This window comes from Theropithecus gelada, chromosome 1 (genome assembly GCF_003255815.1).
Source record: "Theropithecus gelada isolate Dixy chromosome 1, Tgel_1.0, whole genome shotgun sequence".
Taxonomy (NCBI): domain Eukaryota; kingdom Metazoa; phylum Chordata; class Mammalia; order Primates; family Cercopithecidae; genus Theropithecus; species Theropithecus gelada.
The window spans coordinates 120920315-120934290 of record NC_037668.1 but is presented as its reverse complement, the minus strand read 5'-3'; the positions used below and the strand labels follow the sequence as shown (position 1 = coordinate 120934290).

Sequence of the window (13976 nt, the reverse complement as noted above, 5' to 3'; positions counted from 1 at the left end):
AAGAGGACTTGTCTCTGCTTCATGTCTTTGGTCTCAGCTGGGAAGACTTACAGGCTGGGGTTGACTCTTCATTTAGGGCCTAAAATCAGTTGGGGGTATATTTATATTTGTGCCTGGTGGTTGAGGCTGGGACCTCAGCGGGACTGTTAGTGAGAATGCCTGTACTCTCCATGTGGTCTCTGTGTGGGCTAGTTTGGGCTTCTTGAAAGCATAGTAGCCAGATTCCAAGAGTTAAGCTTAGTAATCACTTTTGGTGCCCACTTTTGGTTGAAGCAGTCAACCAGCTTTGCTTGGGTTCAAGGGGAGGGGATGTGGACTTCACCACTCTATGGGAAGACGTGGGATAGGAAATGTGGCCATGTTATGGATTGGATTGTGTCCTTCAAAAAGATATGTTGAAGTCCAGCTATCACAGTACCCTAGCACCTCAGAATGTGACTTTATTTGGAAACAGGTTGTTGCAAATATAATTAGGGAAGACACAGTCACCGGAGGGGAGAATGTCACGTAATCATGGAGGCCAAGATCCAAGTGCTAAAAGTGCTGCAACTACAAACCAAGAAATGTTGGTCATTGCTGGCAAACCACCCAAAGCTAAGAAGAGGCAAGGGAACATTCTCCCTACAGGTTTTAGCGGGAGAATGACCCTTCTGACAACTTGATTTTGGACTTCTAGCCTCCAGAACTGTGAGACAATACATTTCTGGGTTTTTTTTTTTTGTGAGATGGAGTCTGGCTCTGTCGCCCAGGCTGGAGTGCAGTGGCGTGATCTCGGCTCACTGCAACCTCCGCCTCCCGGATTCAAGCAGTTCTCCTGTCTCAGCCTCCCAAGTAGCTGGGACTACAGGCGCCCACCATCATGCCCGGCTAATTTTTGTATTTTTGGTAGAGATGGAGTTTTGTCATGTTGGCCAGGCTAGTCTGAAACTCCTGATCTCAAGTGATCCACCCGCCTCGGCCTCCCAAAGCGCTGGGATTACAGGCGTGAGCCACCATACCCGGCTTATTTCTGTTGTTTTAAGCCACCCAGTTTGGGGTACTTTGTAACAGCAGTACTAGGAAACTAAGATAACAATTAGTTTTCTTGCTGCATCTGCAGGAGATTGGTTCCAAGATCACTGCCCTCATACTACCATGGATGCTTAAGTCCTATATATAAAATAGTGCAGTATTTGTTTACAACATACACACATCTTCCTGTATACTTTAAAATCATTTCTAGATTACTTATTGATACCTAATACAATGTAAATGCTGTGTAAGTAGTTGTTATACAGTACTGTTTTTAAAAATCTGTATTACTTTTAATTGTATTATTTTGAATATTTTTGATGCGTGGTTGGTTCAGAACCTGCGGATGTGGAACCTGTGGACTATATAGGCCATCTTTGGAAAATACGGACTGTTACAAATGTGTCGTAAAAATTATTCTATAGCTTTCCCCCCATTACTTGTATCGGGTAATAATATATGGTTGTTTTACCCACTTATACTTTTTTTTAAAAACATTTTTTTTTTGAGACAGAGTCTTGCTCTGTTGCCCAGGCTAGAGAGCAGTGGCATGATCACAGTTCACTGCAGCCTTGACCTCTCAGGCTCAAGTGATCCTCCCGCCTCAGCATCCCAAGTAGCTGGGATCACAGACATATGCCACCATGCCTGGCTAATTTTCTTTTTAATTTTTCATGGAGACAGCATCTCACTCTGTTGCCCAGGCTGATCTTGAACTGCTGGACACAAACAGTCCTTCTGCCTTGGCCTCCCAAAGTAGTGGGATTACGGACATGAGCCACTGTGCCTCACCCATTTACACTTTTCTGTATCCAACAGCAATTTACCAGAGGGGACTATTTTAATAGCCATCAGACTAATTTATATGTTAACTTTTTTTCCTTTGGCGAATGAGTATAATACTTTCTGTTTTTTTTGTTTTGTTTTGTTTTTTGAGATGGAGTCTAGCTCTGGTGCCGAGGCTGGAGTGCAGTGATGCAGTCTTGGCTCACTGCAGCCTCCGCCTCCTGGGCTCAAGTGATCCTCCCACCTTAGCCTCTCAAGTAGCTGAGACTACAGGCGTGCACCACTACACCCGGCTAATTTTTGTATTTTTAATAGAGACAGGGTTTCACCATGTTGGCCAGACCGATCTCCAGCTCCTGACCTCAAGTGATGCTCCCACCTCGGCCTCCCAAAGTGCTGGGATTTCAGGCGTGAGCCACTGTGCCCAGCCAGTATAATATTTTAAAAGTTATTTTTAGTGTGTATAGCTGCAAAGGGAATTTTGAATAGGAGATACCTTCACTGAAATGTGCTATTTAACAATCAAAATTAATCAGAAGTCATTGAGAAAGTGTTGAATACTGGTAAAAAGGAAAGACCTTAGACACATTAAATTTAACAGAGTTTAATTGAGCAAAGAACGATTCACAACTCGGACAGCCTTCAGAAGCAGAACAAGTTCAGAGAACTCTGGCCTGCAATGTGGTCAGGCAGCATTTATGGACAGAAAACAGAAGCGCGGTAAAGAGACAGCTCTTTTGGTTACAGCTTGGCATTTGCTTTATTAGAACATGAGTTGAATGTTGGCTGCCTAAAGCTCGGTTGCTATGATTGATTGAGACTTAGCTATTTATTACATAAGTATACTGTACACCCAATTTAGGCTTTCAGTTAGTTTACCAACTAAGTTAGGTTGCTCTTTGTTATGTAAGGACTCAAGTACATAGCTATCCTTAGGTCAAGTTTAATTTAACACTGTTCACCAATTTTGTTTTCAAGTCATCAAGAAGATTCATGAAAAGTAATGAATGGTCTCTCTGACTTACAGGAATATATATGAAATAATGTTTTTGTTTTATTTTTGAGACAGGCTCTCATTCTGTCACCCAGGCTAGAGTGCAGTGGCATAATCATAGCTCACTGCAGCTTCATGCTCCTGGGCTCAAGCGATCCTCCACCTCAGCCTCACAAGTGCCACTACTACGGTCTGTGCCATCACAACCAGCTAATTTTTTTTTGTAGAGATGAGGTCTCATTATGTTGCCCAGGCTGTTCTTGAATTTTTGATCTCAAGTGATCCTCCTGCCTCCCAGAGTGTTGGGATTATAGGCATGAACCACTGTACCTGACCTATTTTTCTTTCTTAAGGTACTGAGAGGCAGTAGTACATCTAATGGTTAATAATATAATAATATAAGCATAATATGGCACATATAGCACTGTGGAGATTAAATTAGGTGATAACAATGTATCTGAAAGTACTCAGTGAATATTATTATCATTATTAATGAATGTCACAATGTTTAATATAAACAAGAAGTACCATAGAAGTGAAGAGAAACGTGACACAGAGCACACAAACACCTTAAAGAATGAGTACTGTTGGCAACTGAGCAGCATTTCTCAGAATTTGTTTTGCAGTAAAGAGTGAAAAAGGCTGGGTGCGGTGGCCCACGCCTGTAATACTAGCACTTTCGGAGGCCAAGGCAGGTGGATTGCTTGAGCCCCAGGAGTTTGAGACCAGCCTGGGCAACTTGGTGAAACTCTGTCTCTACCAAAAAAAAAAAAAAAAAAAAAAAAAAAAGCCAGGCCTGGTAGTTGTGTGCCTGTGGTCCCAGGTACTTGGGAAGCTGAGGTGGGAGGATTGCTTAAGCTCGGGAGGTTGAGACTGCAGTAAGCCATGATTGCACCACTGTGCTCCAGCCTGTCTCAAAAAAAAAAAGAGAGAGAAACGATTCCTGACTAGTCAAGTTTGGAAAGTAAATTCCTTTACTTTCTACTTTTGACAGTGTATAATAATATCTGAGAATTTCTGTAATAAAAAAATTTTGCTTTGGGACTTCAAAGCTTTTAATAATGTGATTTACTACATAGTTTAGAAAAACTCTTCCTCTATAAAGCACCTCAAAATGCAAACATCCTTTTAAACGCAAAGTTGTATTTTCAAGAATGTAAGAGAAATGGCCCTTCTCCAAAAACAGAGCCACTCTAGAAACCACCATTGTCTTCAAGTTCGCTGTCCTATATGTGTGCGTGTATGTGTGTAGCTGTTTTACTTAATTATTTACTTTTGACTAATATAAAGATACTTGGCGTAACTATATTAATTTCAGACAAAGCAAACTTGAGAAGAAGGAGAATTATCAGGGATAAAGACAGGCATTACATAATGATAAATGGGTCCGTTCTCCAAGAAGACGAAATCGTCTGCGAGGCAACAACCAATAGCAATGTAAGGAGTAACAGACAAATTCATTACTATAGTTGGATGCCTCAACACCTCTCAGTAATACATAGTGTGGCAGACAGAAAATCAGTTAGGCTATAGCTGAATAGCACCATTTATCAACTGGATTTAATTGATATATATAGACTGCTTCATCCAACAACAGCAAAAAACACATTCTTCTCAAAGTCATATGGAACCTACACCAAGATGAACCACATTCTGGGACATAAAACACATCTTAACTTGTATTCTCAGACCATGGTGGAATTAGGTTAGAGATCACTAACAATTATCTATACAACTTGTGTTGTATAGTTAGAAAGATACTTGGAAAATCTGAAAATACTTGGGAATTAAAAAAAACACTTCTGAATAACACGAGTTGAAGTCTCAAGACAAAGTAAAAATATTTTGAACTAAAGGAAAATGAAAAGCGGCAAAAGCAATGCTTAGAGTTTGATTTATATTGAATCATATAGTAGAAAAAAAGATTAAAAAATCAGTGATTAAGCGTCTACTTTAGGGAACTAGAGATAGAAGAGCAATATAAACCTAAAGCAAGCAGGATAAAATAAATAATAAAAGTTATTAGAAATCAGTGAAATAGAAAACAGGAAAATAATTACAAAAGTAATGAAAGAAAAACTGTTTCTTTTAAAAGGTCAGTGAATGTGACAGATCTCTAGCCAAGGTAACCAAGAACAAAAGAGAGAAGACACAAATTACTAATGTCAAGAATGAAAGGAGTAGTTTTTTCCCCCAGATTTCATTGTGATAAAGTATTCATAACAAAATTTACAGTTTTAACCATTTTAAGTTTATAATTAAGTATATTCATATTGTTGTACAACCATCATCACCATCATCTCTAGAATTTTTTCATCTTTCCAGGCAAACTCTGTGGCCATTAGTCAATAACTCCCTATTTCCTCTTCCCATGGCAACCACCATTTTACTTTCTTTCTCTGTGGATTTGACTATCTCATAAAAGTGGAATCACAATATTTGTCATTTTATGGCTGGTGTTTTTCACTTTGTGTAATGTCCTCAAGGTTTGTTCATGTCGTGGTATGTCAGAATTTCCTTCCCCCCCCTTTTTTTTTTGAGACCGAGTCTTGCTCTGTCGCCGGGCTGGAGTGCAGTGGTGCGATCTTGGCGCACTGCAACCTCCGCCTCCCGGGTTCAAGCGATTCTCTTGCCTCAGCCTCCCAAGTAGCTGAGATTACAGTCGCTCGCCACCATGCCCAGCTAATTTTTGTATTTTTAATATACACAGTGTTTTGCCATGTTGGCCAAGCTAGTCTCGAACTCCTGACCTCAGGCGATCCACCCACCTCGGCCTCCCAAAGTGCTGGGATTACAGGTGTGAGCCATCACACCCAGCTCTCCTTCCTTTTTAAGGCTGAATAATAGTTCATTGTATAGAAATAGCACATTTTTTTATCCTTTAATCCATTGATGTACGCTTGGTTGTTTATCCCTTTTGGCTATTGTGAATAATGCTGCTATGAAGATGGGTATATAAATGTCTAAGTCCTTGTTTCGGTTCTTTGGATAAATACCCAGAAGTGGAATTGCTGGATCTTATAATTCTGTGTTAAATTTTTTGAGGAACTGCCATACTGTTTTCCATAGCAGCTGTGCCATTTATATTTCCATTAACAATATCAACACTTGTTATTTTCCTTTTTGATAATAGCCATCAACATGTGTGTGAAATGATACCTCATTGTGGTTTTGATTTGCATTTTATTTAATTTTAATTAATTAATTTTTTTTTTTTTGAGACAGAGTTTTGCTCTTGTCGCCCAGTCGGGAGTATGATGGCACTGTCTCAGCTCACTGCAACCTCCGCCTCCTGGTTTCAAGTGATTCTTCTGCCTCAGTCTCCTGAGTAGCTGAGATTATAGGCATCTGCCACCACACCCAGCGAATTTTTGTATTTTTAGTAGAGAGAGGGTTTCTCCATGTTGACCAGGCTGGTCTCGAACTCCTGACCTCAGGTGATCCACGTGCTTTTTCCTCCCGAAGTGCTGGGTTTACAGGCATGAGCTACCGTGCCTGGCTGATTTGCATTTTATTAATGATTAGTGATGTTAGCTGGGCACAGTGGCTCGTGCCTATAGTACCAGCTATCCAGGAGGCTGAGGCAGGAGGATTGCTTGAGGCCAGGAGTTCAAGACCAGCCTGGGCAATATAGCAAGACCTCATCTCTTAAAAAAATTAGTAATGTTGAACATATTTTCATAAGCCCCTGTGCTTATTGGCCATTTATATATCTTCTTTGGGGAAATGTCTGTTCAAATCCTTCGCTTATCTTTTAATCAGATTATTTGTTTTTTTTGTGTGTTATTTGTAGAATTATTTTGAGGAATAATTTATATATTCTAGATATTAAACCCATACAGCTATATGATTTGCAAATATTTGCTTTCATTTTTGTGGGTTATTTTTACTCTGTTGATACACACAAATTTTTAATTTTGATGGAGTTCAATTTATCTTTTTTTTCCTTTTGCTGCCTGTGCTTTTTGTGTCAGTCTAAGGAATCATTGCCAAATCATTGTCATGAAGTTTTTCGCTTATGTTTTCTTCTAAGTTTTATAGTTTTAGTTCTATTATTTAGGTCTTCAATCCATTGTCATTTAAGAGGTCTTTTAAATGAGCTGAATCTTTGATTTCTTATCTCGAAAATGGAGCGATTACCTACTTTATAGAGTTATGAATCAGCACTAAAATGAGTTAATATTAAATGATATGAAAAGTTCTCAAAAAATAAAATAGAATTGTCGAATCAGCCTTTATATTATGAGGCAAGCTAACCCCACATTGACAAAGAATAACCCCATCAGCCCAGTTTTCTGAATTGTACCTACTGTCTTTTTGAAGGCTTTTTTCGATAATAGGATTTGTTATGTAATAATATTCTGACTATCCTTTTGGAATCTCCAGCCTTTAGGAATTAGTCTGATTCAAGAAATCTCAAGAATAAAGGTCATTGTGGTAGGAATAGGAATATTTTGCAGCTCCTATTTCTTTATCTCTCAGATACTCCTCAGCTTACTATAATCTGGTTTCTGCCTTCTCTTGGTGAAATGGAGTCACTGAAGTCGTTAGTGACTACATCCATTGCCAACCTTTGGTCTTGCTCGTTGTTGATAGTGGTTAAGAGCAAGGAATCTCCAACCAGATTGCGTGTGTTTGACTCTTATTAGCTTTGTGACCTTATGTAAATTGTATAGCATTTTTGTGTCATCATTTCTTCACTTGTAAAATGTGGAAAATAGTAATACCTACTTTATAGCATTTTAATGATAAATAGATTTAATACATATAAAGTGTTAGAACAGTACCTGGCTCGATTTAAATGCTGAAAAAGTGTTTGCTGATATATTCCCCTCCTCTTTGAAACTTTGTTTCCAAACCTCTTTGGTACCATACAGTGGGAGTTGCATGGAATGTGGAGTTGAGGTAGCGCAGAAGGCTGGTCAAAATTTCACATCAAAGTGCCTAAAAACCATACCATGTGGAAACTGTTATACTGGCTTTCAGCACTAAGTCTAAGACTGCCAAACAATTAACAAAGATACTAAAGGGAGTGACAGGGATCTATTTTAGATACTTTTCCATATGACTATAAGAAATACAGGAATAATGACAGGATAAGGGACTATCTTTAATTATAGCAGTCTCCATGCTTTGCATAGTGACTTACACAGAATACTCAGTAAATATTAGTTGATTTTATACATACATGTACACAGACACACACATATACACATATGTGTATATCTGATACAGTGAAAGTGAGCCCAATAAAAAATAAAACCAAAATCTTGACCTGTGTGTTTTTGGTCCACTCATCTCAAGGAAGGAATATGAGATGTCTGGTTGGCAGTCCCTCATAATGGCCAGCTTTGTGAGAATCAAAGAGTGTAAGAAAATTGTCAAGAGACAAGAAACCAGAAAAGAAAAGAAAAAGCAGAGAGAAAAATGAGTGTAACACAGATTAGAGGGGTGGGAATAAACAGCAGGTACTTTGGAGAAGCTCGTAAGAGACGGAAAATAAAGCAGTTTTGCATTGTGGTGTGGTGGTGGAAAAGTCTCTTAGTCCTCAATAGCCCTTGAAAGTGTTTGAACTTCTGTGTTAAAAGCTACTTGTTTCTGCTTCCTGTACTTTTTGAAGGAAGATTATAAAATGATAATAATGAACTGTTTATATAAGCAAGCTGTATGTACACTAATGTTAACTGTATTTTAAAATCATCTCATGCATTCATTTCAGTAAACAGATATGAAAAAGTGTTAGGAAATATTCCCTGGCTCTAAGGAAGGTTAAAAAGATAGAACTGCAAAATGATTGATTTTCTTTGTGACATCTATATATAGCTGAAGTCCTGACGTTATGAAATGTGTACTGCCGTACTGCACTTTTTTTTTTTTTAATGTAACTTGACCTTTGACATTTAAAGATCTGTTGGGTTTTTGACTCTCAGTGATGGCACAGGTACCCACCATACTCATAGTTCCTCTTTAGCCACAATAGTACCCTTTACCCAGAGGGGAATATTATACTCTAGAAATGTGATGCAGTTTCACAGTATGATTCAGGAGATAATTAACCATAGCCATGGCCTTTTCTCCCTCATGATTTTTGATCTAAAATCAGAATCTTTAAAAATAGAGAAGTTTTAGGGAAGTTAAGAGTATTCTTTTAATAAAATACAAGGTGATATAATCATGTCTGTTTCTCATGGGAGATTGTATTCAAATATTGTAATAGTATATAATGCTTTTAGTACCCTTAAAAATTGAGATATAATTTATATACCATAAAGTTTGCCCCTTTTAAAGTATAAAATTCAGTGGCATTTATTATATTCACAAGGTTGTGCAACCATCACTGCTGACCAATCCCAGAATATTTACATCGCCTCATAAAGAAATCCTGTACCCATTAGTAGTCATTTCCCATCCCCTTTCCCAGGCCCTGGAAATTACTAATCTACTTCTGGATTTGCCTATTCTGGAAATTTTATGTAAATGGAATCATACAATATGTGGCCTTTTGTGTGTGATTTCTAAACCTTTTTAATGATGGTTTTTGCATTTTCAAAGTGTGTTCACTTTTTTTTTTTTTTTTTTGAGACAGAGTTTTGCTTTTGTTGTTCAGGTTGGAGTGCAGTGCGTAATCTTGGCGCACTGCAGCCTCTGCCTTCTGGGTTCAAGCGATTCTCCTGCTTCAGAGTCCCGAGTAGCTGGGATTACAGGCGCCCACCACCATGCCCAGCTGATTTTTGTATTTTTAGTAGACACGGGGTTTTGCCATGTTGGCCAAGCTGGTCTCGAACTCCTGACCTCAGGTGATCTGCCCGCCTCGGCCTCCCAAAGTGTTGGGATTACAGGTGTGAGCCTCTGCGCCCAGTCAGTATGTTCACTTTTTAAAATAAATGCATAACACCTCTATGAGATAGACAGGAACTTTGTGACATAGTTGTATTGTCAGATTTATTTATATTTATTTATGTGACCTCAATTTACCCTAGGTTGAGGAAAAGAGATACAAAGGTGGCAAGGCGGAAGTTTGGAAAAGTAAAATTAAAGGAAAAATAGTACATGATGATATATGAAAAATAATTTAGCCCTGTGGGATTTCTAGATTCTATGAATATTAAACTTGATTAAATTGCAACTGCAATTAAATACTCTAACCGTATTTAAGAACTTAAAATTTGAAGTTGAGTCTTCAGTAGTTATAGGCCGAATTCCATTTCAGTGAGGTTGAAAGCATGGCAGAATTGTGCTCTTGATTATTCCAAACTCTTTAAATCTAAGCCTGTTGCTACCATGTGCAGAAGGGGTATGATATAAATTTCTTTTAATAAAGCAGTTAATAGGTGTCTTTTGCTTTTGCAGTAATTAACTTACCGAGTAGGGGAGTTTAATATAATGAAAATGTAAAGCATTAATTCTTGAAAATTATAAGTATATTTGAAATTAATGTATTAGTAAAGTGTACCATTTTTCTATAAAGTTTATACATTAGGTTTTCTTCCATTTTTCTGTAAATTTTATACATTAGGTTTTCTCTTTTTAATATATTAGAATGTGCTTTGGGAATGCAAATTTGTGCCGTTTTTGCAATTGAGTTTGTAGTTGTTATCCTAAGATCAATAGGATAACAAATCACACAGTAGGCTATCTTGGTGCCTACTATGGCTTCTGCCATTTCCTGGCACAAATAACGTTTTGGCTAAATTATTATTTGGTTCCTATATGGCTTTTTGCCTTGATGAGCTGTGCCCATCTATGAGTTGACAGGAAGGACTTCTTTTGCCTGGAAGCAGGCATAAATGATTGCCTCATGCTTCTCTTTCTTAGGTCTCTTATGCCATTCAACTTTTCTTTCTTGGGATTCTTCTCTCAATGGTAACAGCCCACTGGTCCTTTCTATAATATCATTTGTAAAGGAAGTAAGTTCTAAAAGGGGAAAATTATTGGCAAATGAAAAGAAAATGAGAGGTATCTTGAGTTTAATAAAACTCTTGCCCCTATTCAGCACTTGTAATGGAATCTTTGTCCTTTTAGATGCCCTGTCCTCAGGTTAAGTGGCTTAGCTATGTCCTTAGAATTGCTTTTCCATTTTATCCTTTCCGTACTTGGAATTTTTCTGCTAAATTGAAGTGGAGGAAGTGGAGACAGAGAAAGAGCCATGTATATATTGAGGGGAGGAGGAAATGCTTGGGTAACCAATGAGGAGAGTGGTACCTACTACCAGGAGTCTGGACAGGATTTTTTTGTGTGTGTACATGTGTTCGTATGGATTGCCATATATAAACCAGTATTAGCTTTGAACAGTATGTACATTTTCTTTTTCAGCTGAATTTGTTGTATACATATCTGCTTAGGAGGTTGGCATGGTTTATGACAAATATATGAGCATATGTATAATTCATTGAGTCTTAGAGAGGAATCTTAAAGGCTTTTTTCTTCCTGGTTAGCCACCTAAAACAGAAACTTACCATTAAGCAACTCTTGACATTTGGCTTTTACAATTGCTACATTAATGTAGCTATTGGTAGGGAATGTACTACTCTTTCTAGGCATCCCATTCTATTTCTCAATAAACCAACTATTAGAAATTCTACCTTGAGCCCCTCTCATTCTATTAACCCAGCCATTTAGCATAATTTTGTTCCTGTGGTACTAGTCCCTCTTCTATAACAACACTCTTTAGTGGTTTGAAGAGAGATCGATCAAGAGCCTCACTACATTTATGCTAAATACACCCAGTTTTTATTGAATTGTTAGTCATGTTACAGGATTTCCATGATCATCTAAGGGACATATTTTAATTCCTTGACTTGCATGTGTTTTTGACTAAAACCCCAAGAAAGAATACATTTTACATCCTGACTCAGTACACCCATAGACATACATACATGAGGGTATATTTTTAAAATAAGAATTTCATTAGACAACATATCTTTAATTTGATGTTTTTGCTGTTTTTCATTTTTAAAACACGCTGGTTGATTTTTGTCACTTCTTGATGGATCTCAGTTTGGAACACTGTTCTGATTTGTTCATGCTGCAGAACTGAAATAAACAGTTTGCAAAAGCTGGATATTAGGGGTTGTTACTAAAATAGGTTTTACCTTTAATTCCTCAAAGAGAGTATTCTGATGATGGTTATTAAGTAAATCCTGACAGAATTATTAAGTTCTAGGTAATGAATACAGTGAAACTAAAGTATATGCAACTTTTATTTTTGTCTTTAGGTGGCGACAGACAAGGTTGCAGAAAAGCTGAGCTCTACTCTCTCATGGGTGAAGAACACAGTATCGCATACAGTCAGTCAGATGGCCAGTCAGGTGGCGAGTCCATCTGCTTCATTACATACCACATCCTCATCTACCACACTATCAACACCAGCCCTTTCACCATCTTCCCCATCACAGTTGAGTCCAGACGACTTAGAACTCCTGGCTAAACTGGAAGAACAGAATAGGTGAGTGAGGTTGCTTGGCTTTTTTCTCTCCAATTATCATACAAATCCAGCCATTCATATTTACTTACATTAAGATTTTTTTTTTCTATTTTTTGGCTTCTTATTTATCAAAGTTGCTTACAGAAGTGTTCGTCTTTTTTGTGGGGAGACTGGTCTTAAAAGAGACTAAAATTTTCTTCTGGCTCAAATAGCTTTATAGGTTTGTTTTCTTAATACAGCAAATTCCCTGAATCCTTCTTGAATTTTATCAGTTTTTTAAAAAGTAAATGAAACTATCACTTTTTAATTTTCAACTCTCTGAACAGTCTCCTTTGGTAAATCGTAAAATAATTTAATCCAGTATAGATAACTGATTTGTGGTTTAGAGTGGAAAATCTTTTCATAAATTATTCATAGAAAGCAAAATATCCTTTTCTCCTAATGGGTATTAAATAGGATAGTTTCTGCTCTGCTAGGAATGCATATTGACTCTGTGTGTTTCCTTACCATGTTGTTGTCAGAAGCTCTTTAGGGCATCATCTCTTTTATATATTTATTTATATATATAAATATATATTATATTATAATAGATTATATTATTATAATATATTATGTAATATTTTATATTATACATATATATTGTAAATATATAGTATATATTATAAATACTATAATATATAATATATATACATTATATACATATGGAAGAGCACCCTTTTGTGCTCAGTCAAGCTATATGATGCTAGTGGCTTAAAATCATAACAAAAATAACTTTTAATAGGTTTTTTGATGTATCATTGGTATAATAAACTATGCGCACTTAAACTGTACAATTTGATACATCCTGACATATGTATACACCTGTGAAATTGTCACCAAAATCAAGAAAATGAACATCTCCATTATCCCTCCACTATCCACAGGCAGCCGCTGTAGTTTGCATTTTCTAGAATTTTGTAGAAATGGAATCATACAGTATGTAGTTTTTTTGGTGTGGATTATTTCACTCAGCATAATTTTGAAAGTCATGCTGTAGCACATATCAATAGTTGATTCCTTTTTATAGTATTCCATCATGTGGAAATATCATAGGTTGTTCTCTCACCTGTTGCTATTAAATGCCATAAACATTTGTGTATAAGCCTTTGCATGGATGTATGCTTTCATTTCTCTTGGAATGGAATTACCGGATCATATGGTAGGTATATGTTTAACTGCCAAACTGTTTTTCAAAGGGCCTGTACTTTTTGATATCCCACCAGCGTATGAAATTTCCAGTTCTTCTGCATCCTTGCCAACACTTGGTATGATCAGTCTTTTTAGTTTAAGCCATTGTATTAGGTATTAGTAGCTCTGGTTTTAATTTGCATTTTTCTGTTGGTTTTGAGCATCTTTTTATGTGCTTGTCATCTGTATATATTCTTTGATTTTTTTAAAAAATGTGATTATTTGCTTTCTTATTACTATGTTTTGAAAGTTCTTTATATGTTTGAGGTAAAAGTCTTATATCAAGCACATGACTTTCAAATTCTTCCCCCAGCTGGCAGTTTACCATTCTGTTAAAAGTGTCTTTCAAAAAGCAGAAGTTTTATCTTATTTTATTTATTTTTGAACATTTTAAGTTTACTCCTTTAAGTAAATCTAAAGCCACTATACATGTCCATGACAATTAGAATAGAAAAGAGACAGTGGACAAATAGAAATAGTTTCTATTCTACTTATAGTGGTATTTTTCTGGGTATCAATAGAAAACATCAGTCA

At 36.9% G+C, this 13976-nt stretch overlaps 1 protein-coding gene across 2 annotated transcripts in view; it reads left to right on the top strand.

Annotated features, from left to right (window-relative positions):
- Positions 1–13976, top strand: part of EVI5 (ecotropic viral integration site 5) — a 279600-nt gene that overhangs the window by 48548 nt on the left and 217076 nt on the right. For both annotated transcript variants that reach the window (XM_025357086.1, XM_025357079.1), the window contains exon 2: positions 12007–12236. In XM_025357086.1, the coding sequence (XP_025212871.1) occupies positions 12007–12236 (230 nt within the window). The remainder of the gene's footprint in view (positions 1–12006; positions 12237–13976) is intronic.